The sequence below is a fragment of the Schistocerca gregaria genome, chromosome 9, assembly GCF_023897955.1.
Source record: "Schistocerca gregaria isolate iqSchGreg1 chromosome 9, iqSchGreg1.2, whole genome shotgun sequence".
Lineage (NCBI taxonomy): Eukaryota > Metazoa > Arthropoda > Insecta > Orthoptera > Acrididae > Schistocerca > Schistocerca gregaria.
In genome coordinates this window covers 32,913,013-32,940,013 of record NC_064928.1, presented here as the reverse complement: position 1 = coordinate 32,940,013, position 27,001 = coordinate 32,913,013, and the positions used below count along the sequence as shown (strand labels likewise).

The 27,001-nt window shown below is 46.2% G+C and overlaps 1 protein-coding gene across 1 annotated transcript in view; it reads right to left on the bottom strand.

The window, feature by feature from the left end:
- Positions 1–26,371, bottom strand: part of LOC126291933 (disheveled-associated activator of morphogenesis 1) — a 1,026,745-nt gene extending 1,000,374 nt beyond the window's left edge. The window contains exon 1 of the mRNA XM_049985659.1: positions 25,413–26,371. Within this exon, the coding sequence (XP_049841616.1) occupies positions 25,413–25,418 (6 nt within the window). The 5' untranslated portion in view covers positions 25,419–26,371. The remainder of the gene's footprint in view (positions 1–25,412) is intronic.
- Positions 26,372–27,001: the final 630 nt, after the last annotated feature.

Below are 27,001 nucleotides of genomic sequence, written 5' to 3'. Positions count from 1 at the left end.
GTTCTGAGACATCGGGGGATCACCAATTTGGTATTGGAGGGCAGCGTGGAGGGTAAAAATCGTAGAGGGAGACCAAGAGACGAATACACGAAGCAGATTCAGAAGGATGTAGGCTGCAGTAGGTACTGGGAGATGAAGTAGCTTGCACAGGATAGAGTAGCATGGAGAGCTGCATCAAACCAGTCTAAGGACTGAAGACCACAACAACAACATCTCTCAATTGGCGTCGACACTATCTCCCTGAAATCAGTCCTCACATTTTCTACGCTTACACGATCAGATCGGAAGACGTTAAGAGCATTTTTATCAGCTTTTTTAAATAGATATACTTGCCGTTTCTTTTTGATGGTTTTTGGTGTTACGGTATTCAGCCTAGCAACAACTGCCTTGTGGTCGCTAATCCCTGCATTCTTGCATTCGTCGTGAAACTGCCTATTCCTCCAGGAGTATGTGTTCTTAAGAGGTCAAGTATGCTTCCGCAACCATTTAAGCTTCGAGTGGCACCGAGGGCTAGAATTGATTACGCCTTTCACCTTATGTCACACATATAGTTTCCTAATGAACAGTCGGTATCCGCACAGTGCTGGACACCTCGACAGCCGAGGACCAGGCGCGCGGCCAGCGCCGAGCAGAGCCGGCTGGCCGCGAACACACACCGTCTTCACGCTGCCGTCAAATCACGGCTCAGTAGAGCTTCTTAAAGGAGGTGGCCAGCGCCGAGCAGAGCCGGCTGGCCGCGAACACACACCGTCTTCACGCTGCCGTCAAATCACGGCTCAGTAGAGCTTCTTAAAGGAGGTGGCCAGCGCCGAGCAGAGCCGGCTGGCCGCGAACACACACCGTCTTCACGCTGCCGTCAAATCACGGCTCAGTAGAGCTTCTTAAAGGAGTTGGTCAGCGCCGAGCAGAGCCGGCTGTTCGCGAACACACACCGTCTTCACGCTGCCGTCAAATCACGGCTCAGTAGAGCTTCTTAAAGGAGGTGGCCAGCGCCGAGCAGAGCCGGCTGGCCGCGAACACACACCGTCTTCACGCTGCCGTCAAATCACGGCTCATTAGAGCTTCTTAGAGGTGGCCAGCGCCGAGCAGAGCCGGCTGGCCGCGAACACACACCGTCTTCACGCTGCCGTCAAATCACGGCTCAGTAGAGCTTCTTAAAGGAGGTGGCCAGCGCCGAGCAGAGCCGGCTGGCCGCGAACACACACCGTCTTCACGCTGCCGTCAAATCACGGCTCAGTAGAGCTTCTTAAAAGAGGTTGCCATCATTCCGTCAGTCGTGTACGCGTATTCACTTTAACTTCGAATGACTGGCGAGTTTCAGTCTTACAGGCCGTGATCAAGTACTGGCTAAGAAAAAAGGGCATGTCAGAGATGTAGTAAGTTTACGACGACGCATGAAAATAGTTCCTATTATGACCGGTACATGTAATCAGTCAATATTCCATTTAAAATCTGACACTTCCACGCAATAGCCCTCGCTTTCAGAACTGCCATATTAGCTGCTGAAAAAGCGAGTAAATAACAACATGACAACATCTGTGAGTACGAATTTTAGGCTGTCCTACTTCTAAAGTATTTTTGTCTATTAGTAAGTCAAACATATGTGTGTAAACAACAGTCGAGTCAACGTGTCCGTCACCGTATACACAGCTGTGGTAGCCCCATGAATGAAATATAAGGTTTCCAATAACAAATTAATGAATATGAAAATAAGTGTTCGAGAGACATATTAAGGCTCAGCTTGAAGATTTGTACCAAGGTCAGGATTCGAGTGTGGGTCTCCTGCTGGCTAGGCAGGCGCGCTAACCGCTCCCTCATTACGGCACTGCAGCCGCACGGGTTACCGAACAACGTCTCCCTTCCCTTCCAAATCACGGCTCAGCACTTCTTAACTCGTATCAGTAACGCAGAGGACAGAACGGTCAGCATCAGTTGTAACGTGATCTGTCTTCTTTATTGCACTGCAGATTTGAACTGAGAGTGCACGTATCATTAGTACATTGTAGGGAGTCATCTAGACTGAACGCAATTATAACGACACATGTTCCAATACAAACATATGACAGTAATGCGTGTACACGACTGAATTACGTTAGAATATGCGTCGTTATAATTACATTCACTCTAGATGACTGCTTATAACGTACTGATGATAGCTGTTTTGTCAGTTGGAATCTACATCTGCAATGCAATAAAAAAGACAAACGACATTTCAATAGATGCTGACCTCCTTTCTGTCCTGGATTATATCGCCATCAGGGAGCACAATCGTTCCCTCGGAATCCAGTATGGTGGCTATAGCTCTCCAACTCTCCAACCCTGGACTAACACCTTAGCACTGAACGGTATGTACTTAGGTCTTGGCAGAAGCTTCAGTTCATTGCTTCGTCATGTAGACCTTACCGCATTAACAAATTACCGTACACTGTTGCCAACGCGTGTGGCCGCGTTTCTCCCACAGGCGGCCTGGAGCCGGGGATAGTTGTTGCGTGTCGGCGCCGACGGGGTTCCCCTCCTGCCACATATTCGTGTCCACGTCAAGAGTGTCTGCTGAACACAATCCTCTGAAATCTGAAAATACCTGTCAAAAAAGTATTCCCGTCTGGGGAAGACGAAAATAAATTAGTGCCGACTGGGAAATGTCCGTAATAGACCAGAATAGCGCAGGAAAGTCATCTCATATTTTCCGTGCAGATGATGTTACCAAGCGGGCAGAAAATTCGGCCAGTTGCCCTCCGCGAAAAGGGAGGCGGCTTTTCATTGTCCCGGCGCGCACGCCCAGTTGTCCGACACACACACACACACACACACACACACACACAGCAAAGAGCAGGAGGCGTCGCACAATAAGCGAACGTCCCTGCCCCGGACTCTCGCCCTGGGCTCAGCTCGGGTGATTGGCCTTTTGTCCTGAGGCCAACAAAGGCCCTCGATGTGGCACGCGCCGACCCCATTGTGTGTGTGTGTGTGTGTGTGTGTGTGTGTCCTCCCCAGCTGTCTGTACGAAGTTTTAGGCAGGGCATCCCGGCAGTCAATGCCGTCAACGGGCAGCCCGCTACACACATATCTCAGCGGCAACTGTACTGTTGTGAATACGTGGTACGAAATTTGCCATAATGTCAGGCGACGCACAGTCCACAACTGTACAATGAAAACTGCGTTTTATGAAGCTAGTACTGGCAGGAAAACATAATTACTGCGCGCCAAACGCACTTTATTACTTTAACATCTGCAATTAGTATACAATTATGTCGGAATACAGAAACAAATGAGCTCACTGACATGAGATCATTCTGATTATGGTAGTACTAAAAAAAAATAGCGAAAGCTTTGACGGGCTGGTTGTGCAGGGTGATTGTGTGATGACATTACAATCTTTCCGGTATGATGGAGAAGGGGTTTAAAATAATGTAGTTTGTCGGATGATATGCCATGTACTGTACAGAATATTTTATGTCCATCTCTACGCCTTCAATGTATTACTTGGTCGCTGACGATTTTTATACATGAGACCAGCTAAGTCTGACGTGCCAGCAATATACGTAGCGTGCTTATGATACGTGCTATTGAAATCTTTAAGTCTTTTGATGAATGTGTATGTGTGGCAAGAAATTATCAGCTGGTGTCAGTTACCGTGTTGTTGTAGAGAGAGCGAATTTCAGAACACGATCTTAGGACGTGTTACTGTGGCGTGGATCGCCGGCCTTTCGAATCCTGCCTCAGGCATGGATGTGTGTGATGTCCTTAGGTTAGTTCGGTTTAAGAAGTTCTAAGTTCTAGGGGACTGATGACCTCAGATGTTAAGTCCCATAGTGCTCAAAGCCATTTGAACCATTTGCCTCCGTTAGCTTACCCACAGACGAAAATCGTGTCTGCAAGTTCCGTCGGCGGGAAAAGATGCATTTCTTTACCGCTGATCGACATTAGTACTTCAGCTTGTGAACTCAGACTGCAGTCTACTGCAGTAGAGACACTGTACAACAGAGTCGCTCATTACACGGCACGCGATCTGCATTGGATAAGTTTTGTTATTATCCCGTGATGAGCGTCCAACCCGTGGCCCGTGGACCGCGTGCGGCCTAAACCGAGTGTCGGCGTCGACCGAGAAATGAACATCTATCAAAAGACCGATAGAAAATTTCGTTTACGTAAAATTGTAGTAAATTGGATATTTTCAATGTGAAACTATCGCCATACGATGCTATTCTCCCATTCATCCATCCCGTTTCTTCCTCTTTTCTTAATCATCACGAAGTCAGCCTGTAGTGCGACCATTCGACTTTTCGTTTGTGAAGTAACCACGCAGACTACATCCCGATTTGTTACGAACGTAAAAAAAAAGAAAAAAAAATGCGGAGGAGACGACTCGACGGCAGGGGGGCAGGGAGGTTGCTGGGGCGCAGGGGGGCATTCGCTGCGGTAATCACTCTGAACAATTGTTACAGGAGAACTATTTTAATGGACTGAGACGAGGCTACTCGTGTGTCCGTTGTACAGAGGAGCAGCCGGAAACTGGCTTCGGACGGCTGTAACGACGCGGGCGGCAAACAGTACTGGCGCCGGCCAGGGCCTGAAATATTTTATCGAATGTTCGGTTTCACGTAACCTTCTGACCTGTGTGTCATCATGTTTACTTTCGAATTATCCTGAAGTTACCGGACGGTCGATGCAGTATGATTCTCACTGCTAGTCAACACCCCGGTTAGAGCCCCATCACCGAAATCAAGCAACTTTGGGCCCAACTAATACTTGAATAGGTGAACATTAGGGGAAAACTTGTTATCGTTCGTTTTAAGGACCCACATGTGGCCGAAGTGGCGTCCACTTGAGACCTGCATCAGACTGTAGTGCCACACGACGTGTTTTTATTTATTTATTTCTTCTTCTTCTTCTTCTGACTGGTTCAAACGGCCGGCCACGAATTCCTCTCGTGTGCCAAACTCTTCACCTCAGAGTAGGACTTGCGACGTACGTCCTCATTTACTTCCTGTGTGTATTCTAACCCATGCCTTCGCGTTCTGTGTATACCCTCTAGTACCACGGAAGTTATTCCTTGATGTCCTACCACCCTGTCCCTGCTTCTTGTCAGCGTTTTCCTCATATTCCTTTACTCGCCGACTCTGCGGAGAACATCCTCATCATTCCACCTCAGTCCACCTAATTTTCACCATTTCCCTGTAACACCTCATCTCAAATGCTACGATTCTTTCCCTTTCCGATTCTCTCGCAGTCCATGGTTCACAAGCATACAGTGGTGGTGTACGAACGTAGATTCTCAGAAATTTCTTGCACCGTTTCATAGTAGTGGACTCGACTGCTCAGTGCCGGTCTGCTCTTGTTGCGCTCCTTGCTTCGTCCGTCGGGGCTCATTCGGTGCCCACGCAGCACATTTCCTTAACTTCGCCTACTTCGTGACCGTCAGTCCGTGTCACTAAGTAGATCCAGAAGGACGTGGGCTGCAGTAAGTGCTGGCAGGTGAAGGAGCTTGCACAGGATAGGGTAGCACGGAGACCCGCACCAAACCAGTCTCGGGACTGAAGACCACAACAACAGTGAAACCTTGGCAATATTCTAGTAGGTGATTTAAGCATCTACTTGCTTCCAGGATGACGAAGTATGAGTTTGAGAGATTGGGGAATGTTTTTACACGGTTGATATTCTGTTTAGTCTTTGAATGAATGTTTTCCTTGGGGTTTCTGATTTTTTGCTAATGTTAGTAGTAGTTGCAATTTTTCCTTCTATATTCTTCTGAGCAGTCCGAGACATTTAAAGCATCCAGCGATTAGCAGCGATTACGAAACCGAGATTAAAATGTATGTTTTAGCCAGTCACATACGTCGAGTGGTGCCGACTCTGGGACTATTACCCCGGCTAAGCGCTCCCAGGATCCGTGGGACAACAGGCAGATCACATACGGGAACACACGCCTACTTTGGAGGAGACAGGAGCTCCGGCACACAGCCCTCCCCTTAGTGCATCTTTACGGTCGACCATTAGTGGTATTCATGTTTTTTTTTTTATTTTGTTAGTCTCCGTAGTTTTGAAGACAGCATGGGTAAAATGCAAAATGTTAACGATTATTAGCAAGTTCCACAGAAACCGGTCGCACTTATGAGTCAAAGGACACGCAAGGAAAGCAGTAGTTGAGAATGGAGTGAGACAGCATTGTAGCCTATGCCTGATGTTATTCAGTCTGTACACTGAGCAAGCACAAGAAAAGCAGATATTTGGATGTCAATTAAAATTCAGAGAAAAGAAATATAAATTATGACATTTGCGAATGACATTGTCAGCCGGCCTGTGAGGCCGAGCGGTTCTAGAAGCTTCAGTCTGGAAATGCGCAACCGTTACGGTCGCAGGTTCGAATCCTGTCTCGGTCATGGATGTGTGTGATGTCCTTAGGTTAGTTAGATTTAACTAGTTCTATGGGACTGATGACCTCAGAAGTTAAGTCCCATAGTGCTCAGAGCCATTTGAACCATTTTTGTGAATGACGTTGTGATTCTGTCTCAAACAGCACAAGTCTTGGAAAATCAAATGATAATGTCTAAAAATGAGGTTGTAAGGTGAACAACAACAAACGTAAAATTGTAGTCTAAATAAATGAAGAGTATCTAGGGAAATAAATTAGAAAGTAAGACACTAAAAGCACCACAAGAATTTTGCTATTTGAGCAACAATCGGTAACAAACCTAGCAGCCCGCCTCCGAACTGCTTCGATGTCTGCATTTAATCTTATCTGGCGAGGAGCTCAGACACTCCGCAGCTGTCAAGACTGAGTCATACTTGTGTTCTAGGCGCGAACTCCTTTACGCATGAACCACACTTTCCTAAAATTCTGCCAACAAATCCAAGTCGACCCCTAACCTTACCTACGACCGTCCTTACGTATTGGCCACATTTCAGGAGTCTGGCTAAAATTCAGGGTAAAAGGATACCAATGATACCATACGTCGACGATCTTCAGTGAAAGTGATGAAGAATTTAGGGACCAATTCTACGAAAAGACCCGTCTAATGGATTGTGAGTAACCCGAAGAAGGATGAGTGTAATAAGAGCACCAGAAATGAGATTAGCGATACGCTTACCATCAGAACTAGGGAAGTGGAGGAAGGGGAGATTGGTTTTCAGCGTCCCGTCGACAACGGGGCCACCAGAGACGGCGCAGGAGCTCGCAGTAGGGAAGCGATTTAGGCAAATCACGGAAACCCTGAATCAGGATGGCCGGACGCAGGTTTGAACCGTCGTTCTCCCGAATGCCAGTCCAGTGTGCTAACAACTGCGCCGCCTCGCTCGGTATCAGAACCTTGAAGTAGGCGGAGTGAAAAATTTCTGCTAAATTCGAAAACATGATAAAAAAGGAGATTAGCACAAGCAAAGAAGGCATTTCTGGCCAGAAGAAGTCTGTTAGTGTCAAAGATAGGGCACAATTTGAGGAATAAATTTGTGAGGATGAGCGTTTGCAGGGCAGCACTGGTGAATCACGGACTGTGGCTTAACTGGAAAGAACAAAGTGTTTGACTTGTAGGGCCACATTGATATGTTGGAAATTTGGGGGACTGGTGAGGAATGAGGAGGTTCGCCGTAGAATCAACGAGGCGACGGATGTCTGGAAAACATTAACACAGAAGGGACACAATGACAGCACATGTGGTACCACGTCAGATGATAACTTCCAAGGTACTAGAGCGAGTTGTTCAGCGTAACATCTGTGTGAATCCCGCTCTGACCTGAATAGAATAGCACAGTACAGCAAGGCGTTGTCGGTCATATCTAGCCGGTCAGAAGGATGAGGAAAAAAAAGGAGAAAGAACAAAAGGGAACTACTTCACAAAATATTTGTAGGACAGTGATAGCGTAATGCATTAAGCCCTCACTGAGGTTGTCTTAGCTGCTTCAGAGACGCAACATGTTAGGGCGTCAGAGAACTTGCAGAAGATGAAAACCGAATATAGAGATCGTCCATCTCGTTTCCAGCTCTCTTATGATAAGTGCATCGATTTGCCGTTGCACCATAATAACGCTTACCCATCCTCCTGTTCGAATTACTCAACTGCTGCTAGTAAACCCATTAACGCATGTCATCTGCATGGTGAAGTGAGTTTATCAGCAATTTCGTAATGTAAAGAAGAAGGGATGAGAGTAAGGAAGAGGGGGAAGAGGTTAGGGAATAGAAGGCGCTAAAGAGTAGGAAGAAGTGATTGTGCTACAAGAAAAGGTTTATATCGTATCTATGGTTAATAGCGTGCTGATAACTTTTATTTACCTACCTAAAGTACGTACGTCGAGGATAAAAAAAGGACATAAAATACGCAATGAGTTATCACTGAACGATGCGCGGTTATTACGTGCAAACCAAACACACAAACAAAGAAACATAAAACAAAGAAAAGTCGTCGCTCCCAGTTTCATTTATGTTTATTTCGCTACCAATGCTGCGAATATTACCGGTAATCCTACTATTTCTATGTCGTTTACGCACTGTAACAAAACTGCGCAACTTTATTTGCAGCACTAGGAGCGGGCACAGCACCTGCCGTGTAGGCAACCCTTCCGCCGCGCGTCCACCTGCTGCTGCGGTCGCAGCTAACGAGGCCTGTCTGCCTGGTACAGTAGCTGCAAAAACAGGCGGTAGCCCATATGACGCTGCCCTGCCCTGCCCTGCTCTTATATGGACAGCGTGGCACAAGGCCGCGCAGTCCTAACTGCGACAATACCCTTCAGACAGGGGTCAGTCGCTCCCACACAGGTCTACCACGTGCTTGGCGCGATTCCCTCGCTGTTAAGTGTTAGTGCGAGGGGCACCCAAATTCAATTTTCACGAAAACAAAACACCCATTTGAACACTCCATCATACATTTCGACAATAGCTTACAAGCTGCCGGAATTCCTCATCATCAGTCGATATTAGCTCCCAATCTCAACGCATAACCGTTTTTGGTACGCCAGGTTCCCAAATAATTTCGAAAATATTGAGTAATATGGACAGATCCATTTTATATGTAGCCAAGGAGAAAGTGTACCATTCTACTGAGTAAACATTTGCTTTGTGTATTTTATAAGATGCATAAGATATACACAAATGGCTTTTGAACCGATAATCATCTACATCTACATATATACTCCGCTAGCCACCAAGCAGTGAATGGCGGGGGGCACTATTCGCGTCAAGGTCATATTCTCTCTCATCCACACGCGGATTACGCGAGGGAAAAAAGACTGTCTGAACGCCTCAGTACGAGCTCTAATTTCCCTTATCTCTGAATAGTGATCACTGCGCGATATGGAAGTTAGTGGTAATAATAAACTACTGGCCATTAAAATTGCTACACCAACAAGAAATGCAGATGATCAACGGGTATTCATTGAACAAATACACTCCTGGAAATGGAAAAAAGAACACATTGAAATCGGTGTGTCAGACCCACCATACTTGCTCCGGGCACTGCGAGAGGGCTGTACGAGTACAAGCAATGATCACACGCACGGCACAGCGGACACACCAGGAACCGCGGTGTTGGCCGTCGAATGGCGCTAGCTGCGCAGCATTTGTGCACCGCCGCCGTCAGTGTCAGCCAGTTTGCCGTGGCATACGGAGCTCCATCGCAGTCTTTAACACTGGTAGCGTGCGGCGACAGCGTGGACGTGAACCGTATGTGCAGTTGACGGACTTTGAGCGAGGGCGTATAGTGGGCATGCGGGAGGCCGGGTGGACGTACCGCCGAATTGCTCAACACGTGGGGCGTGAGGTCTCCACAGTACATCGATGTTGTCGCCAGTGGTCGGCGGAAGGTGCACGTGCCCGTCGACCTGGGACCGGACCGCAGCGACGCACGGATGCACGCCAAGACCGTAGGATCCTACGCAGTGCCGTAGGGGACTGCACCGCCACTTCCCAGCAAATTAGGGACACTGTTGCTCCTGGGGTATCGGCGAGGACCATTCGCAACCGTCTCCATGAAGCTGGGCTACGGTCCCGCACACCGTTAGGCCGTCTTCCGCTCACGCCCCAACATAGTGCAGCCCGCCTCCAGTGGTGTCGCGACAGGCGTGAATGGAGGGACGAATGGAGACGTGTCGTCTTCAGCGATGAGAGTCGCTTCTGCCTTGGTGCCAATGATGGTCGTATGCGTGTTTGGCGCCATGCAGGTGAGCGCCACAATCAGGACTGCATACGACCGAGGCACAAAGGGCCAACACCCAGCATCATGGTGTGGGGAGCGATCTCCTACACTGGCCGTACACCTCTGGTGATCGTCGAGGGGACACTGAATAGTGCACGGTACATCCAAACCGTCATCGAACCCATCGTTCTACCATTCCTAGACCGGCAAGGGAACTTGCTGTTCCAACAGGACAATGCACGTCCGCATGTATCCCGTGCCACCCAACGTGCTCTAGAAGGTGTAAGTCAACTACCCTGGCCAGCAAGATCTCCGGATCTGTCCCCCATTGAGCATGTTTGGGACTGGATGAAGCGTCGTCTCACGCGGTCTGCACGTCCAGCACGAACGCTGGTCCAACTGAGGCGCCAGGTGGAAATGGCATGGCAAGCCGTTCCACAGGACTACTTCCAGCATCTCTACGATCGTCTCCATGGGAGAATAGCAGCCTGCATTGCTGCGAAAGGTGGATATACACTGTACTAGTGCCGACATTGTGCATGCTCTGTTGCCTGTGTCTATGTGCCTGTGGTTCTGTCAGTGTGATCATGTGATGTATCTGACCCCAGGAATGTGTCAATAAAGTTTCCCCTTCCTGGGACAATGAATTCACGGTGTTCTTATTTCAATTTCCAGGAGTGTATATTATACTAGAACTGACATGTGGTTACATTTTCAGCAATTTGGGTGCATAGATCCTGAGAAATATGGTTCAAATGGCTCTGAGCACTATGGGACTTAATATCTATGGTCATCAGTCACCTAGAACTTAGAACTACTTTAACCTAACTAACCTAAGGACATCACACAACACCCAGTCATCACGAGGCAGAGATCCTGAGAAATCAGTACCCAGAACAACCACCCCTGGCCGTAAAAACGGCCTTGATACGCCTGGGCAATGAGTCAAACAGAGCTTGGATGGCGTGTACAGGAACAGCTGTCCATGCAGCTTCAACACGATACCACAGTTCATCAAGACTAGTAGCTGGCGTATTGTGACGAGCCAGTTGCTTAGCCACCATTGACCAGACGTTTTCAATTGGTGAGAGATACGGAAAATGTGCTGGCCAGGGCAGCAATCGAACATTTTCTGTATCGAGAAAGGCCCGTACAGGACCTGCAACATGCGGTCGTGCATTATCCTGCTGAAATGTAGCGTTTCGCAGGGATCGAATGAAGGGTAGAGCGACGGGTCGTAACAAATCTGAAAGCGCCGTCAATGCGAACGAGAGGTGACCGAGACGTGAAACCAATGGCACCCCATACTACCACGCCGGGTAATACGCCAGTATGGCGAACATGAATACACCAATGTGCGTTCACCGTGATGTCGCCAAACACGGATACGACCATCATGATGCTGTAAACAAAACCTGGATTCATCCGAAAAACTGACGTTCTGCCATTCGTGCACCCAGATTCGTCGTTGAGTACACCATCGCAGGCGCTCCTGTTTGTGATGCAGCGTCAAGGGAAACCGCAGCCACGGTCTCCGAGCTGATAGTCCATGCTGCTGCAAACGTCGTCGAACTGTTCGTGCACATGGTTGTTGTCTTGCAAACGTCCCCATCTGTTGACTCAGGGATCGAGACGTGGCTGCACGATGCGTTACAGCCATGCGGATAAGATGCCTGTCATCTCGACTACCTAGTGATACGAGGCCGTTGGGATCCAGCACGGCGTTCCGTATTACCCTATTCTGCTAACAGTCATTGTATCTCGACCAAGACGAGTAGATTGTCGTGGTACGATAAACCGCAATTGCGATAGACTACAATCCGACCTTTGTCAAAGTCGGAAACGTGATGGTACGCATTTCTCCTCCTAACACGAGGCATCACAACAACGTTTCACCAGGCAACGCCCTTACAGATGAACAGTACTCTAAGACTGGACGAACTAAAGTATTGTAAGCAATGTCCTTTGTTGACGGACTGCATCGCTTCAGGATTCTGTCAATAAGCGGTAAACTAGAGTTCACCTTACCCGTTACTTGTGTATCTGATCGGTCCATTTGAGATCATTTCGGATAGTCACACACAGATACTTGTCGGATTTTACCTCTTCCAAAGACTGGGCATTTATTTTGTACTCTTGCATTAATGCGGATTTTCCCTTTGTAACAAGCCGTAGGTTACACTTACTAATATTGAGAGATAACTGCCAGTCATTACACCACACATTTATTTTCTGAAAATCCTCATTGATTTGTTCACAACGTTCGTTGGATACCACTTTCCTATAGATTACAGCATCATCGGCAAACAGTAACCAGATATTCTGCGTTGTTGTTGTTGTGGTCTTCAGTCCTGAAACTGATTTGATGCAGCTCCCCATGCTACCCTATTCTGTGCAAGCTTCTTCATCTCCCAGTACTTACTTCAACCTACATCCTTCTGAATCTGCTTAGTGTATTCATCTCTTGGTCTACCGCTACGATTTTTGCCCTCCACGCTGCCCTCCAATGCTAAATTGGCGATCCCTTGATGCCTCAGAACATGTCCTACCAACGGGTCCCTTCTTTTTGTCAAGTTGTGCCACAAACTCCTCCCCAATTCATATTCTGCGTAGGTGGCTTATTCTTGTCGTAGCAATGGCCACGGTGGCTGGTGACAACACATTCACTAATAATATGCGCTGAATATTTCTGTATTCTATCAGATGTTTTAGTATCATAGCTAGCGTTGCAACATTCTACCATTATTTGCTGGACGTATTACAGTTTCTCTACAGTTCTTGCCCTCTGCAGCTCCGTCTACTGCCATGGAAGTTATTCCCTGATGTCTTAACAGATGGCCTTCCATCCTGTCCCTTCTCCTTGTCAGTGTTTTCCACATTCTCCTTTCCCCTCCGATTCACCTTCAACATTCGTCTGTTGCACTACGTCTCAAATGCTTCGATTCTCTTCTGTTACGGTTTCCCACAGTGCATGTTTCCATACCGTGCCCCAGACGTACGTTCTCACGACATTTCTTCCTCAGATTAAGGCCTACGTTCGACACTAGTACACCTAGCTTGGCCAGGGTCGCTCTTTCTGCCAGCGCTGCTCTGCTTTCGATGTCCTCCTTGCTCCATCCGTCATTGGTTATTTTGCTGCATAGGTAGCAGAATTCCTTAATTTCATCTACTTCGTGACCATCAATCCTGGTGATAAGTTTCTCGCTGTTCTCATTCCTGCTGCTTCTCATTACTTTCGTCTTTCTTCGATTTACTCTCTATCCATATTCTGTACTCATTACACTGTTCATTTTATTCAGCAGATCCTGTAATTCCTCTTCACTTTCACTCAGGAAATAAATGTCATCAACGAATCGTATTATTGAGAACCATTCACCATGAATTTTAATTCCAATCCTGAACTTATCTTTTATTTTTACCATTGCAGCTTCGATGTACAGATTGAACAGTAGGGTGAAAGACTACATCCCTGCCTTACACCCTTTTTAATCCGAGCACTTCGCCTCTTGTACATAATGTATATTACCAATTTCTCTCTATAGCTTACCTCTATTTGTCTCAGAATTTCCAACATCTTGCAACATTTTACGTTGTCGAACGCATATTAATGATACGATTCGCTGATAACATTGCAATCCTGGGTGAAAGTGAAGAAGAATTACAGTGTAACGAGTAAAGAATATGGACTGAGAGTAAATCGAGGAGTGACGAAAGTAATGAGAAGCAGCAAAAATGAGAATAGTGACTAAAAGCCTATGAACGTGTCTGGATTTTTCTTTAGTATTGCTTCCATTATCAACCGCAACGACGGAATTGCCCATCTGGTGCCGTTAAATTTCCTAAAGCCATCGTCATCTAACATATCGTCAATTTTCTTTTCCGTTCTTCTGCATATTATTCTTGTCAGCAACTCGACCTCTTAAACTGATTGTGTCATAATTTTCGAACCTGTCAGCTCTTGCAGTCTTCGGAAATATGTGGGTGATATTTTCCCGAAAGTCAGATGATTTGTCGCCAGAATCATACATTTTATATACCAATGTGAATAATCGTTTTGTTGCCACTTCCCCCAATGCTTTCAGGAATGGTATCCCTTCTGTCTTCTTTTTCGATTTCTTCAGTTTTTCAGGCAGCCATTTCGTCTTAGCTTCCCTTCACTTCCTACGTTTTTCACTCCTCAGCGACTTCTATTTTTGTATTCCTGAATTTTTCCTGAATTTTTTTGCACTTCCGTCTTTCATCGATCAACTGAAGTATTTCTTCTTTTATCCACGGTTTCTTCGCAATTACCTTTATTTGTATCTAAGTTTTTCTTCCCAACTTCTGTGATTGTACTGCTCAGAGACGTCCCTTGCTGTTCAACTGTAGTGCCTACTGAGCTATTTTTTATTGCGGAATCTATAGCCTTACAGAACTTAATGCGCATCTCGTCATTTCGTATTACTTCCGCATCCCAATACTTTCCATATTGATTCATCCTGGCTAGTATCTTAAAATTCAGCCTCCTCTTCATCACTACTAAATTGTGATGTGAGTCTGTATCTGCTCCTAGGTACGCCTTACAATCCAGCATCTGATTTCGGAATCCATGTCTGAGCATGATGTGATCTAACTGAAATCTTCCCGTATCACCCGGCCTTTTCCAAGTATACCTTCTTCTCTTATGAATCTTGAACAGAGTTTTCGATATTACTATCTGAAATTTGTTACAGAACTCAGTTAGTCTTTCTCCTCTCTCATTCCTTGTCCCAAGCCCATATTCTCCTTTTCTTCTACTTCTTCCCCCTAACTGCACTCCAGTCCCCCATGACTATTAGATTTTCATCTCACTTTGCGTACTGTATTACCCATTCAATATCCACATATACTTTCTGTATATCTTCATCTTCAGTGTGCGCTGTCGGCATATATGACTGAGCTATCGTTGTCAGCGTTGGTTTGCTGTCGATTTGGTAAGAACAACGCTATCACCTTACTGTTCACAGTAAGACACTCCCTGCCCTAACTTCCTATTCATAACGAATCTTACTCCCGTCATAACATTTGCTGCTGCTGTTGATATTACCCTATACTCATCTGACCAGAAATCCTTGTCTTCTTTCAATTTCACTTCACCGACCCTTACTATATCTAGACTGAGCCTTTGCATTTCCCTTTTCAGATCTTGTAGCTTTCCTATCAAGTGCAAGTTTCTGATATTCCACGCCCCGACTCCTAGAACGTCATCCTTTCGTTCGTTATTTAATCTGTTTCTCATGGTCACCTCCCCTTTGGCAACCGGCTCCCGGAGATCCGAATGGGGAACTGTTACGGAATCCTTTGGCAATGGAGAGATCGTCATGACACTTTCTCAATTACAGACCACATATCCTGTGGATCAGTACGCGTGTCTCTAGTGCAGTGGTTTTCCACTGCCTTCTGCAGCCTCATGCCGTTGATCACTGCTGATTCTTCCGCCCTTGGGGGCAGTTTCCCACCCCAGGGGCAACAGAGTGCGCTGAACCTCTGTCCGCTGCTCCGCCCTGCTTGACAAGGCCGCTGGCAGGATGACGGTGATTTTATTACAATACATAAACTGGGTTTTGTAAGTATGAAAAAATACCAGATCGCATAACTTCCACGCTTTTATGTAACCAAAGCAACTAATTATGATGCAAGTACAGTTTACAGGCACAAAGAAAGAAAGCTATATAATTGTTATTATTATTTTATACTCTATGGAACGATTTTGATCATGACGAAAGGCAAAAGTTTCCTGTTATTATTGGTAAGTGCGATAGTTGTTTATGAAGAACACAAACAAGTTTTATATAACTTTGACGAAGTATTGATGCGATGTTTTGTTTTGCGTTTTTCAAATTCTATCTTTTTTGAGCACTACATCATAAATCTGTAATGCTCTTTTTCGTTTTTGCTACACCATCACTGTTTCACGTTCCAAATCAACAATTTAACAAACGATTTCATTTCCGCTATAAATACCGCTAAAATTGACAGAAAGGTGGATAATTGTGTACAGCAAAGAAAATGTTGCGTAGTTTACGCGATTCTTTGTATATCATCAGTCACTCTCTAGACGGCTCACCGGTACCAGTTTCTCGGAGAGATACTGGTCGCATACGCAAGCAAAGCGATCGAAATGAGGTAATGCTCAATTGGCATGCAACACACGCAATTACGATGTTACTTGACCAAGGCTACTAGCAAAAGCACCTAACTATGATACTGTATCGTAGCCTATGGTAGTTTTACAACTCTAGCTATAAGCATTCACTAGCACCCCGTTCGGCACCTGGTAGTCTAGGCTACAAATTTGATAAATTAACCAAAGCAACATTAGATGTAACTCATTTTGCAGAATGAATTTTTCACTGTAAACCCGAGTATGAGCTGATATGAAACTGTGTGACGGGCCGAGGCGCGAACTGTGTCTTCGCGGGCGAGTGCTCTGCCGACTGAACTGCGCGCCACCCACGCACCGCCCTGTCAGCTTTACTTCCGTCAGTACCTCGACCCCCACCTTCCAGTCTTCTCTTGCGGAACTTGCAGCACTCGCTCTCCTGGAATAAAGGATTTTGCGGGGACATGGCTTGGCTACAGTCTGGGGGATGTTTCCAGAATTGATATTTCACTGTGCATCAGTGTGTGCGCTGATACGAAATTCCAGGCAGATTACACCTGTGTACCGAACCGAGAATCTAACTGAGGAGCTCTGCATTTTCCCACGAAAGCCAAAGTTCTCAAGTTCGAGTCTCGGTCCGACATACAGTTTTAATCTGCCTGGAAATTCCGATTTACGTGTGGCTTCCTGTGTTCATTCGTCGTATTATGGGCTGAGTGTCAAATACCGAATGCAGATGATGACGCGCTTCTAGAGGCTCCGCTTTGTTCGGATGACGAAGAGCTGATTGTGGGTAGAGTGAAGTTCACGGAATATCGCCCCACTACTAAACTCCACGCCGTCATTCTCTCTCCCCGTATGTCGACGTGACTAACTTGACGAGGTTCGAGCGACGTTAGTGTTCTACATCGTTTCACGTCTTGAGAACACTGATGCGTTCGCAACAGTATCCATCATATTCTCAAAAATTGGTTCAAATGGCTCTGAGCACTATGGGACTTAACATCTTTGGTCATCAGTCCCCTAGAACTTAGAACTACTTAAACCTAACTAACCTAAGGTCATCACACACATCCATGCCCGAGGCAGGATTCGAACCTGCGACCGTAGCAGTCGCGCGGTTCCGGACTGCGCGCCTAGAACCGCGAGACCACCGCGGCCGGCCATCATATTCTCCCTTGTGCGTCTATTATCTAGTGAAAAACCGTAATTTGCTGTCTACTTGTATGTTTAAAACGCGGATTTGATATTTACATTACATCGAACTAGCCTATTCTTCTTTTGGCAGTCTGGTAGTACATAAAAAAGTAAAAGAAAATCGGCGAACAACGACACACAAAATGGCTGACGGTGACAATATCTCTTGAGAGACCAATAACATAGACCATACGCGCAGAAGGGAGTTCAACGAATCACCGTTGTTGCTTCACCCCTCGCAGGCAATCTTAGGAGCTGCCTACTGCACGCACGCACACGCACGCACGCACTTACGTACACAGCGTGTCCCAGAAATGTTATGACGAACTTGGAGGAGTTGAAGGGGGTGTCTTGAGGAATACTTCGAGGACAGGAAACCATGTCCAGAAAAGTCATCCAATGACGACTTGGTGGATGACAGTTTCAGACACGAGTTTCTATCTGCATTTTATTTTTATTCTCTACACCGAAGACCGTTGTAGATATTAGAGGGTTTCAGAACTGCAGGAGGAAACTCGTGTTATCCGCTAACAGAGCGTCCGATTCGTAGGAGACAAGCCACAGCGAGCTCCAGCTTCTGCAATGGGGGTCGTGGCGATCAGCGGCGATTCCTGAGCAACAGACGGCACTGCGAGGCGTCCCTCTTGTGTACCGTCAGCATACGGACGCGGGCGCTTGTTGAGGTTGCGGCAGGCGCAGTGGCGTGTAACTTCGGCGTTCTGTAAAGTATTTGGATGACGTTTCCGAACACGGGTTCATGCTCTCGATTTGTTCCTCAAGATATCCTCTACAATTCCTCGAAGTTTGTCGCAACATTTCTGGGACACAGTGTATACAGGTACATTTATCTGAGAATACTGCAATACGTCGGTGGAATCAATCCACAGAAACACTACAGTAACAACAGCACTGTGAGCCACTATGCTGTTTACGTAATAATTTGTGACACGATCTAAAAAGGGTACAATCTAACATCGGCGAAGCGTTGAAAGAATAATGAAGAGGCATTACGCGTTAAACGTCCCGTCGACGACATCGTCATTAGCGACACAACCCAAGCTCGGTGGTGGGACGATCCGGGGTGGGAGGGAGGAGAGAAACCAACCATTTAGTGTAACCACGGAAAGCTCAAATATGGATGGCCAGACAGAGCTTCCAGCCGTTACCTCCCCGAATGTGCGCCCGTTCTCATCCTTTCTCTCAGCGGCCTTACCGCTATGGCGTCGGGTACCTCTCGCAGAATGGTCCCCCCCCCCCCCCCTCCCCGTCTCCCTACCTCCATCCCTGTTCTATTCACGAATAGGAAGTCGGAAGACCGACTGTTCAATAAACTTCCGTACGAGTCCAAATTTCTCTGCTTCTTTTCATCGTGCTCATTTTGCTAGACACATGTGCAAGAAAGTTATGTTGTTGTTGTCTTCAGTCCTGAGACTGGTTTGATGCAGCTCTCCATGCTACTCTATCCTGTGCAAGCTGCTTCATCTCCCAGTACCTACTGCAACCTACATCCTTCTGAATCTGCTTAGTGTACTCATCTCTCGGTCTCCCTCTACGATTTTTACCCTCCACGCTGCCCTCCAATGCTAAATTTGTGATCCCTTGATGCCTCAAAACATGTCCTACCAACCGATCCCTTCTTCTAGTCAAGTTGTGCCACAAACTTCTCTTCTCCCCAATCCTATTCAATACCTCCTCATTAGTTACGTGATCTATCCACCTTATCTTCAGTATTCTTCTGTAGCACCACATTTCGAAAGCTTCTATTCTCTTCTTGTCCAAACTAGTTATCGTCCATGTTTCACTTCCATACATGGCTACACTCCAAACAAATACTTTCAGAAACGACTTCCTGATACATAAATCTATATTCGATGTTAACAAATTTCTCTTCTTCAGAAACGCTTTCCTTGCCATTGCCAGTCTACATTTTATATCCTCTCTACTTCGACCATCATCAGTTATTTTACTTCCTAAATAGCAAAACTCCTTTACTACTTTAAGTGTCTCATTTCCTAATCTAATTCCCTCAGCATCACCCGATTTAATTTGACTACATTCCATTATCCTCGTTTTGCTTTTGTTAATGTTCATCTTATATCCTCCTTTCAAGACACTGTCCATTCCGTTCAACTGCTCTTCCAAGTCCTTTGCCGTCTCTGACAGAATTACAATGTCATCGGCGAACCTCAAAGTTTTTACTTCGTCTCCATGAATTTTAATACCTACTCCAAATTTTTCTTTTGTTTCCTTTACTGCTTGCTCAATATACAGATTGAATAACATCGGGGAGAGGCTACAACCCTGTCTCACTCCTTTCCCAACCACTGCTTCCCTTTCATGCCCCTCGACTCTTATGACTGCCATCTGGTTTCTGTACAAATTATAAATAGCCTTTCGCTCCCTGTATTTTACCCCTGCCACCTTTAGAATTTGAAAAAGAGTATTCCAGTCAACATTGTCAAAAGCTTTCTCTAAGTCTACAAATGCTAGAAACGTAGGTTTGCCTTTTCTTAATCTTTCTTCTAAGATAAGTCGTAAGGTCAGTATTGCCTCACGTGTTCCAACATTTCGACGGAATCCAAACTGATCCTCCCCGAGGTCTGCATCTACCAGTTTTTCCATTCGTCTGTAAAGAATTCGCGTTAGTATTTTGCAACCGTGGCTTATTAAACTGATAGTTCGGTAATTTTCACATCTGTCAGCACCTGCTTTTTTTGGGATTGGAATTATTATATTCTTCTTGAAGTCTGAGGGTATTTCGCCTGTCTCATACATCTTGCTCACCAGATGGAAGAGTGTAGTCAGGACTGGCTCTCCCAAGGCCGTCAGTAGTTCTAATGGAATGTTGTCTACTCCGGGGGCCTTGTTTCGACTCAGGTCTTTCAGTGCTCTGTCAAACTCTTCACGCAGTATCGTATCTCCCATTTCGTCTTCATCTACATCCTCTTCCATTTCCATAATATTGTCCTCAAGTACATCACCCTTGTATAAACCTTCTATATACTCCTTCCACCTTTCTGCCTTCCCTTCTTTGTTTAGAACTGGGCTGCCATCTGAGCTCTTGATATTCATACACTTGGTTCTCTTCTCTCCAAAGGTCTCTTTGATTTTCCTGTAGGCAGTATCTATCTTACCCCTAGTGAGATAAGCTTCTACATCCTTACATTTGTCCTCTAGCCATCCCTGCTTAGCCATTTTGCACTTCCTGTCGATCTCATTTTTGAGACGTTTGTATTCCTTTTTGCCTGCTTCATTTACTGCATTTTTATATTTTCTCCTTTCATCAATTAAATTCAATATTTCTTCTGTTACCCAAGGATTTCTAGCAGCCCTCGTCTTTGTACCTACTTTATCCTCTGCTGCCTTCACTACTACATCCCTCAGAGCTACCCATTCTTCTTCTACTGTATTTCTTTCCCCTATTCCTGTCAATTGTTCCCCTATGCTCTCCCTGAAACTCTGTACAACCTCTGGTTCTTTCAGTTTATCCAGGTCCCAACTCCTTAAATTCCCACATTTTTGCAGTTTCTTCAGTTTTAATCTACAGGTCATAACCAATAGATTGTGGTCAGAGTCCACATCTGCCCCTGGAAATGTCTTACAACTTAAAACCTGGTTCCTAAATCTCTGTCTTACCATTATATAATCTATCTGATACCTTTTAGTATCTCCAGGGTTCTTCCACGTATACAACCTTCTTTCATGATTTTTAAACCAAGTGTTAGCTATGATTAAGCTGTGCTCTGTGCAAAATTCTACTAGGCGGGTTCCTCTTTCATTTCTTAGCCCCAATCCATATTCACCAACTATGTTTCCTTCTCTCCCTTTTCCTACACTCGAATTCCAGTCACCCATTACTATTAAATTTTCGTCTCCCTTCACTATCTGAATAATTTCTTTTATCTCATCATACATTTCTTCAATTTCTTCATCATCTGCAGAGCTAGTTGGCATATAAACTTGTACTACTGTAGTAGGTGTGGGCTTCGTATCTATCTTGGCCACCATAATGCGTTCACTATGCTGTTTGTAGTAGCTTACCCGCATTCCTATTTTCCTATTCATTATTAAACCTACTCCTGCATTACCCCTATTTGATTGTGTGTTTATAACCCTGTAGTCACCTGACCAGAAGTCTTGTTCCTCCTGCCACCGAACTTCACTAATTCCCACTATATCTAACTTTAACCTATCCATTTCCCTTTTTAAATTTTCTAACCTACCTGCCCGATTAAGGGATCTGACATTCCACGCTCCGATCCGTAGAACGCCAGTTTTCTTTCTCCTGATAACGACATCCTCCTGAGTAGTCCCCGCCCGGAGATCCGAATGGGGGACTATTTTACCTCCGGAGTATTTTACCCAAGAGGATGCCATCATCATTTAATCATACAGTAAAGCTGCATGTCCTCGGGAAGAATTACGGCTGTAGTTTCCCCTTGCTTTCAGCCGTTCGCAGTACCAGCACAGCAAGGCCGTTTTGGTTAATGTTGCAAGGCCAGATCAGTCAATCATCCAGACTGTTGCCCCTGCAACTACTGAAAAGGCTGCTGCCCCTTTTCAGGAACCACACGTTTGTCTGGCCTCTCAACAGATACCCCTCCGTTGTGGTTGCACCTACGGTACGGCCATCTGTATCGCTGAGGCACGCAAGCCTCCCCACCAACGGCAAGGTCCATGGTTCATGGGGGGGAAGAAAGTTATATGAAGGTAAAACCATCTTCTAGGGTGGTAGGCCGCGTCATATATCTTGTGTATGATCGACGTTCCGACTCTGCTGGTATCTTCTTCGGGGTCTTTTGGTCTCCAAGGTCGACAGTTGGGTGTTAAGTCAATCGTAGACGCCATAAAATCCTGAAAAACATCGCAACAGAGGAGTCGAAACATCGATCGTACAGAAGATATATGACGTGGGCTAACAGCATTGAAGATTTTACCTCCACTGACAATGGCCGCGAGATCCTGTAGACTTACGTAAGAAGTAAAAAGTTGCTCTACACTTCTTCGAACGTATGCTCTCGGAATGTTACAAGTACACTTCTCCAGATGCACTCGCCTCTCTTGTAGTGTCTGCCGCCGAAGTTTGATGAGGATCTCCCCCGTAACGCTCTCGCATCGCCTATTCCATCCGGCGAAGAAACGCGCCGCTCTTCCTCGGAGCTTTTCCATTCCTGCTCTTAGTGCTACTTGGTAAGGAGCACAGGTTGATCAACAATATTCAGTACGATAAATTACATGCGAGTCGCGTTCACTAAGTCATTTGTGAAAGCATGTACATCGTATTATTCCCCACCCTTTTGGCTGCAAAACCTTGTTTTTCAACTTAATCTCCGCTTTATGGCACGGCCTCGCGCCACCTTACTGGGAGGCCTGTGTGCTCGCGTGGTGTCGCTCCGATGGTCGGTGTCGGAATCAACGCCTTGCTGCCCCAGCGACCTCCACGTCACCCACGTACTGCTTTCCGTGGTATGCCTCCTTCATTGGACTAGACAGATGGAACTCGGAAAGCGCGAGAGCCGGTCTGTAGGGTGGATGAGAAACACGTTTTGTGACCTCCACTCGGTGCGCAGAATTGTGTGAAACCTTGCGTTGACACTGGGGAGAAGTTCGCTTGCATTTTTGTGCCGACTAACACTCTGAGCTTCAATTTCCGAAGGACAACACAATACACCACAGACTTGTTCGCCGCTCCTTGCGGGAGGACATCGAACAGAACAGCCCCTTCAGTGTCCTAGAAGACAGTCGGCGTGACTTTGCTGCTGAGGGTACGGCTATGAACTTTTTCTTCGGAGGAGAAATGGTATGGTGTCACTCCACGGATTGATGCTTTTGTTTCCGGAGTGAAGTGATGAACCCATGTTTGTCACGTTCAGCCTGGAAACGTGTAAGCAGTTCCGCACAGACGGGCCTTTGTTGTTCTTTATGGTCTTCTGTTGCGCGGCAAGGAACTCAGCGGGCACACAACCTTGAGTGCCCCCACTCGTGGACGAGTGTGTCAGCACTAGCAACACAGTTGTACAACGAGGTGTTTGTGATCCTTCGATCACTTCGAATGAGAGTCTCCAGCACGCAGGAGATCGAAGAGGTTTGCGCGACCCCGTTGCGTTGATAGCAGACGCCTCCCCGAACGATTCACCGTGCTTTTGTTCACTGCCAGGTATGCGTAGATATTCTGCATGCGTCTATGAATATCTGTGGTGCCTGGTTTGCTGCCAAAAGAAAGCGATAGGTCTCTGCTTCGAACGTCAGGACGTCTCGCAGCAAAATCCGCATTTGTTCAGACGAAATTGAAAAAGACAAAAAGTGCGTTCCATTACTTACTTAACGCCTCTCGCATAATGGTAGAAACGCTCAGAAATCAGAAATCCAATAAGATTGGCAGTAGACAGAGGAACAACTGTGCCAGTGTCTTGCTACACTATATATATATATATATATATATATATATATATATATATATATATATATATATATATATATAAAAGCACTCCGTCTTCAGGCCACAAGTGGCTCATCGCATCGGATCGGGACCATCCAACCGCCGTGTCATCCTCAGCTGAGGATGCGGATAGGAGGGGCGTGTGGTCAGCACACCGCTCTCCCGCTCCTTATGATGGTTTTCTTTGACCGGAGCCGCTACCCTTCGGTCGAGTAGCTCCTCAATTGGCGTCACGAGGCTGAGTGCACCCCGAAAAATGGCAACAGCGCATGGCGGCCAGGATGTCACCCATACAAGTGCCGACAGCGCTTAATTTCGGAAATCTGACGGGAACCGGTGTATCCACTGCGGCAAGACCGTTGTCATTCGACGTGATCGACGGATCAAAATCGCAGTCCATCAGTAAATCAGTATTAGTTCACAAAAATTCACACATGTTTTTTTACAACTTTTGTAACTCTATACCAACAGCATTTGCAATTAAAAATCGGTAGAGATAACTTATTTCGAACACATACATATTTTTGCCACTCTGCATACCTTCAACCCCTGATGAATACCTCGAATGGTATCAGTATGCCGCATTGTCTGTTTCCGTTAGGATTACACTATCGTTTTATTGCATGTTGTTCACTGCTTCGTAGCTCCGACTATGTAACCCCTCTAAAGTTTAAAGCGTAAGTCGTTAAAGCCATATACACCGTCCGTCCAACAAATTCCGGGGAATGATTTTAGTCCTGATGAGTGAGTGAGATCAGCACAGTAAAGTCAGTTACAGCCTGAGTAAGGGTGGGGGTGGGTGTTCAGTTGGTGGATCCGTGGAGAAATAACAACTGTACACAACACACGTGCATTCGAGTAACCAGTTGCGAGCAGGCACTGTCAAGTAGCGGAAGTGCGGCTTTAGTGAACCAACGTTGGGAGATTTGAGTGCAAAGAAAAACGCCGACAATTCTTTCCTGGAAAAAATCGTCACAGTTGACTAGATATGTTATGAATACCAAACTATCACCGCAGAAACTCACATGTGTGAATTTTTGTGAACTAATACTGATTTATTGATGGACGTGACAATATACATTCAGGCTAACGTTACGCTGGAGTTGGGTAAAATTCCAATGTACGATTTCACGTAGATAAACGAAACTTGAGCGCGCTGCACTCAAGTGGGGGGAGACTATGAAAAACACGTGCCATCGTAACTCTTTTCTGTTTTCTGTTAATTCAGTCTCACAGCCAGTGAGTCGCAAGATTTTAGAAGCAAAGCGTCGTCGCTGTGACAAATGAGGAGACAGCTTTTCGTCTCACATCTCAGGCAGCGCCGTTGGCCGGTGTGTAACGTTGATGAGCACGTTGGCAGTAATCCAAGTCTGTGCATTTAGCGTGTTATACGCTACACCTGACGTAAACTACATAACCGAAAATACGTCGTAGTTAATAATACAAAATAACAGGAGGATTTTATCCCAACAGTAACAGCCAGATATCATTCAGGATAAAATATTACAGATTGAAATATTCGTACGCTTACCGACATTGTCGTATGTTGCTAGGATCAAATGCGGCTACTTCCCAGGCGTCTTCTCACTGTAGATTTCCGTCGATACACTTCAAGTCTCCGGTTTAGCAGTTAGCTACCGATGACACTATGTTTTTCCCATTGCCAGATGCTGCATTAAATCCCTTTAGAAACACGTCCCAAAGCAGACTTTATATGTCTTCAGACAGAACATCCAAATTCTCTGTTAACTGCTTCGTCATATCCTTTAAAAGATCGGTTTTTCACATATGAGCAGTTAAGCAAAATCTGGTTCACCAAAAGGCCAGAATGCCTTGAAAATTCTGTTATGTTAGGAAAAATGCTATCTTCATGGGGTGACGACAACGCACAGTAATTTTTCACAAACTTAAGCAAAATAGCAGGAAGAAAAAAAGTCTGCCACAAAACCGTGTTTTGTTTTGTTTGAGAAAACCACTGACGCGATTCAGTTCGCAACGACGCAACGCATTTCTCCTGTACCGAAGACGAAGCGTTTTCAAAGTCTTTCAGTTTCACCGTGTAATTTCTTACTTGCAAGCAATGCAGTAGCGACGGAGCAGGTATTTTAGAGTTTCGCCTGCAGCACAGCACACTGGGTCATTCCTGAGAGGGGACAGTCCCAACACTATATAGTCTTCACTTTTGTCTGACAGTGCTAGCGGGATAAATCCGTCGTAATCGAAACAGGATGTGGAATCTCCAGTAATATGTACGTCGACTCTTCTCAAGAGCAGCCTCCTGCAGCCTTCTTCTTGTTCAAAAGCGCACTGCGGTTATCCCGTACTTTGGACGGGCAGTAATGAAACACACGCTGCGACGAGCCAGACGCTGGGACAGTCACTCGCTGAGCAGTCTGCCTGCTGCCGCAGCCGCGCACGCCGCTGGCGCTCCACAGGGTCGCAGGTTGCCGCACGCAGGCAGCCAAAGCGCGCACCCTCCCGGACCAAACTGAGCGGCGACGTCCCCGCAGCTTCCAGCGGGTGTCGGAGGGTGGAGGGGTGCACAGCGCGCAGGGGCAGGGTGGAGCGTCTGCACAATTGCGAGGGGAGGGAGAGATGAGAGAGCACCTCTGCGGGATATTGATTCGCAGCTTCCGGCAACGCAGAGTTTGCTACGGTGCGATTCCCCCACCGCCACGCACCCTCCGCGTAGCGCATGCGCTCTGGCCGCTGGCAGGGCCTCGCACGCACCTCCCTACACCACACGTCAGCAGAGTTCACCGCCCCCGGCATCCGTGCGTGGAATGTGTGTCAGTAGAGGAGACTCAGTTCGAACAGCGGTCAAGGAAAGCTCCCCTTTCTAAGTCTGCAAGTCACAACTCCCCTAATTACAGATACCAGTCTCCCTGTAGTATCGCTACATCACTTGTCGATAACTCCTCCGGTACTACAGAGGTATCTGGTGATAAATTCGATAGATGAAATTTATTTGATGTCATATTATCGACAGATGAAATTAACGACATGAAAATTACGATACATGGAATTTTCGGTGAAAGAAATTGTCGATACGTGAATCTTTTCATACGTGAAATATCAGGTACATGAAATTTCCGAAAAATGAGATGTTTATATACGTCA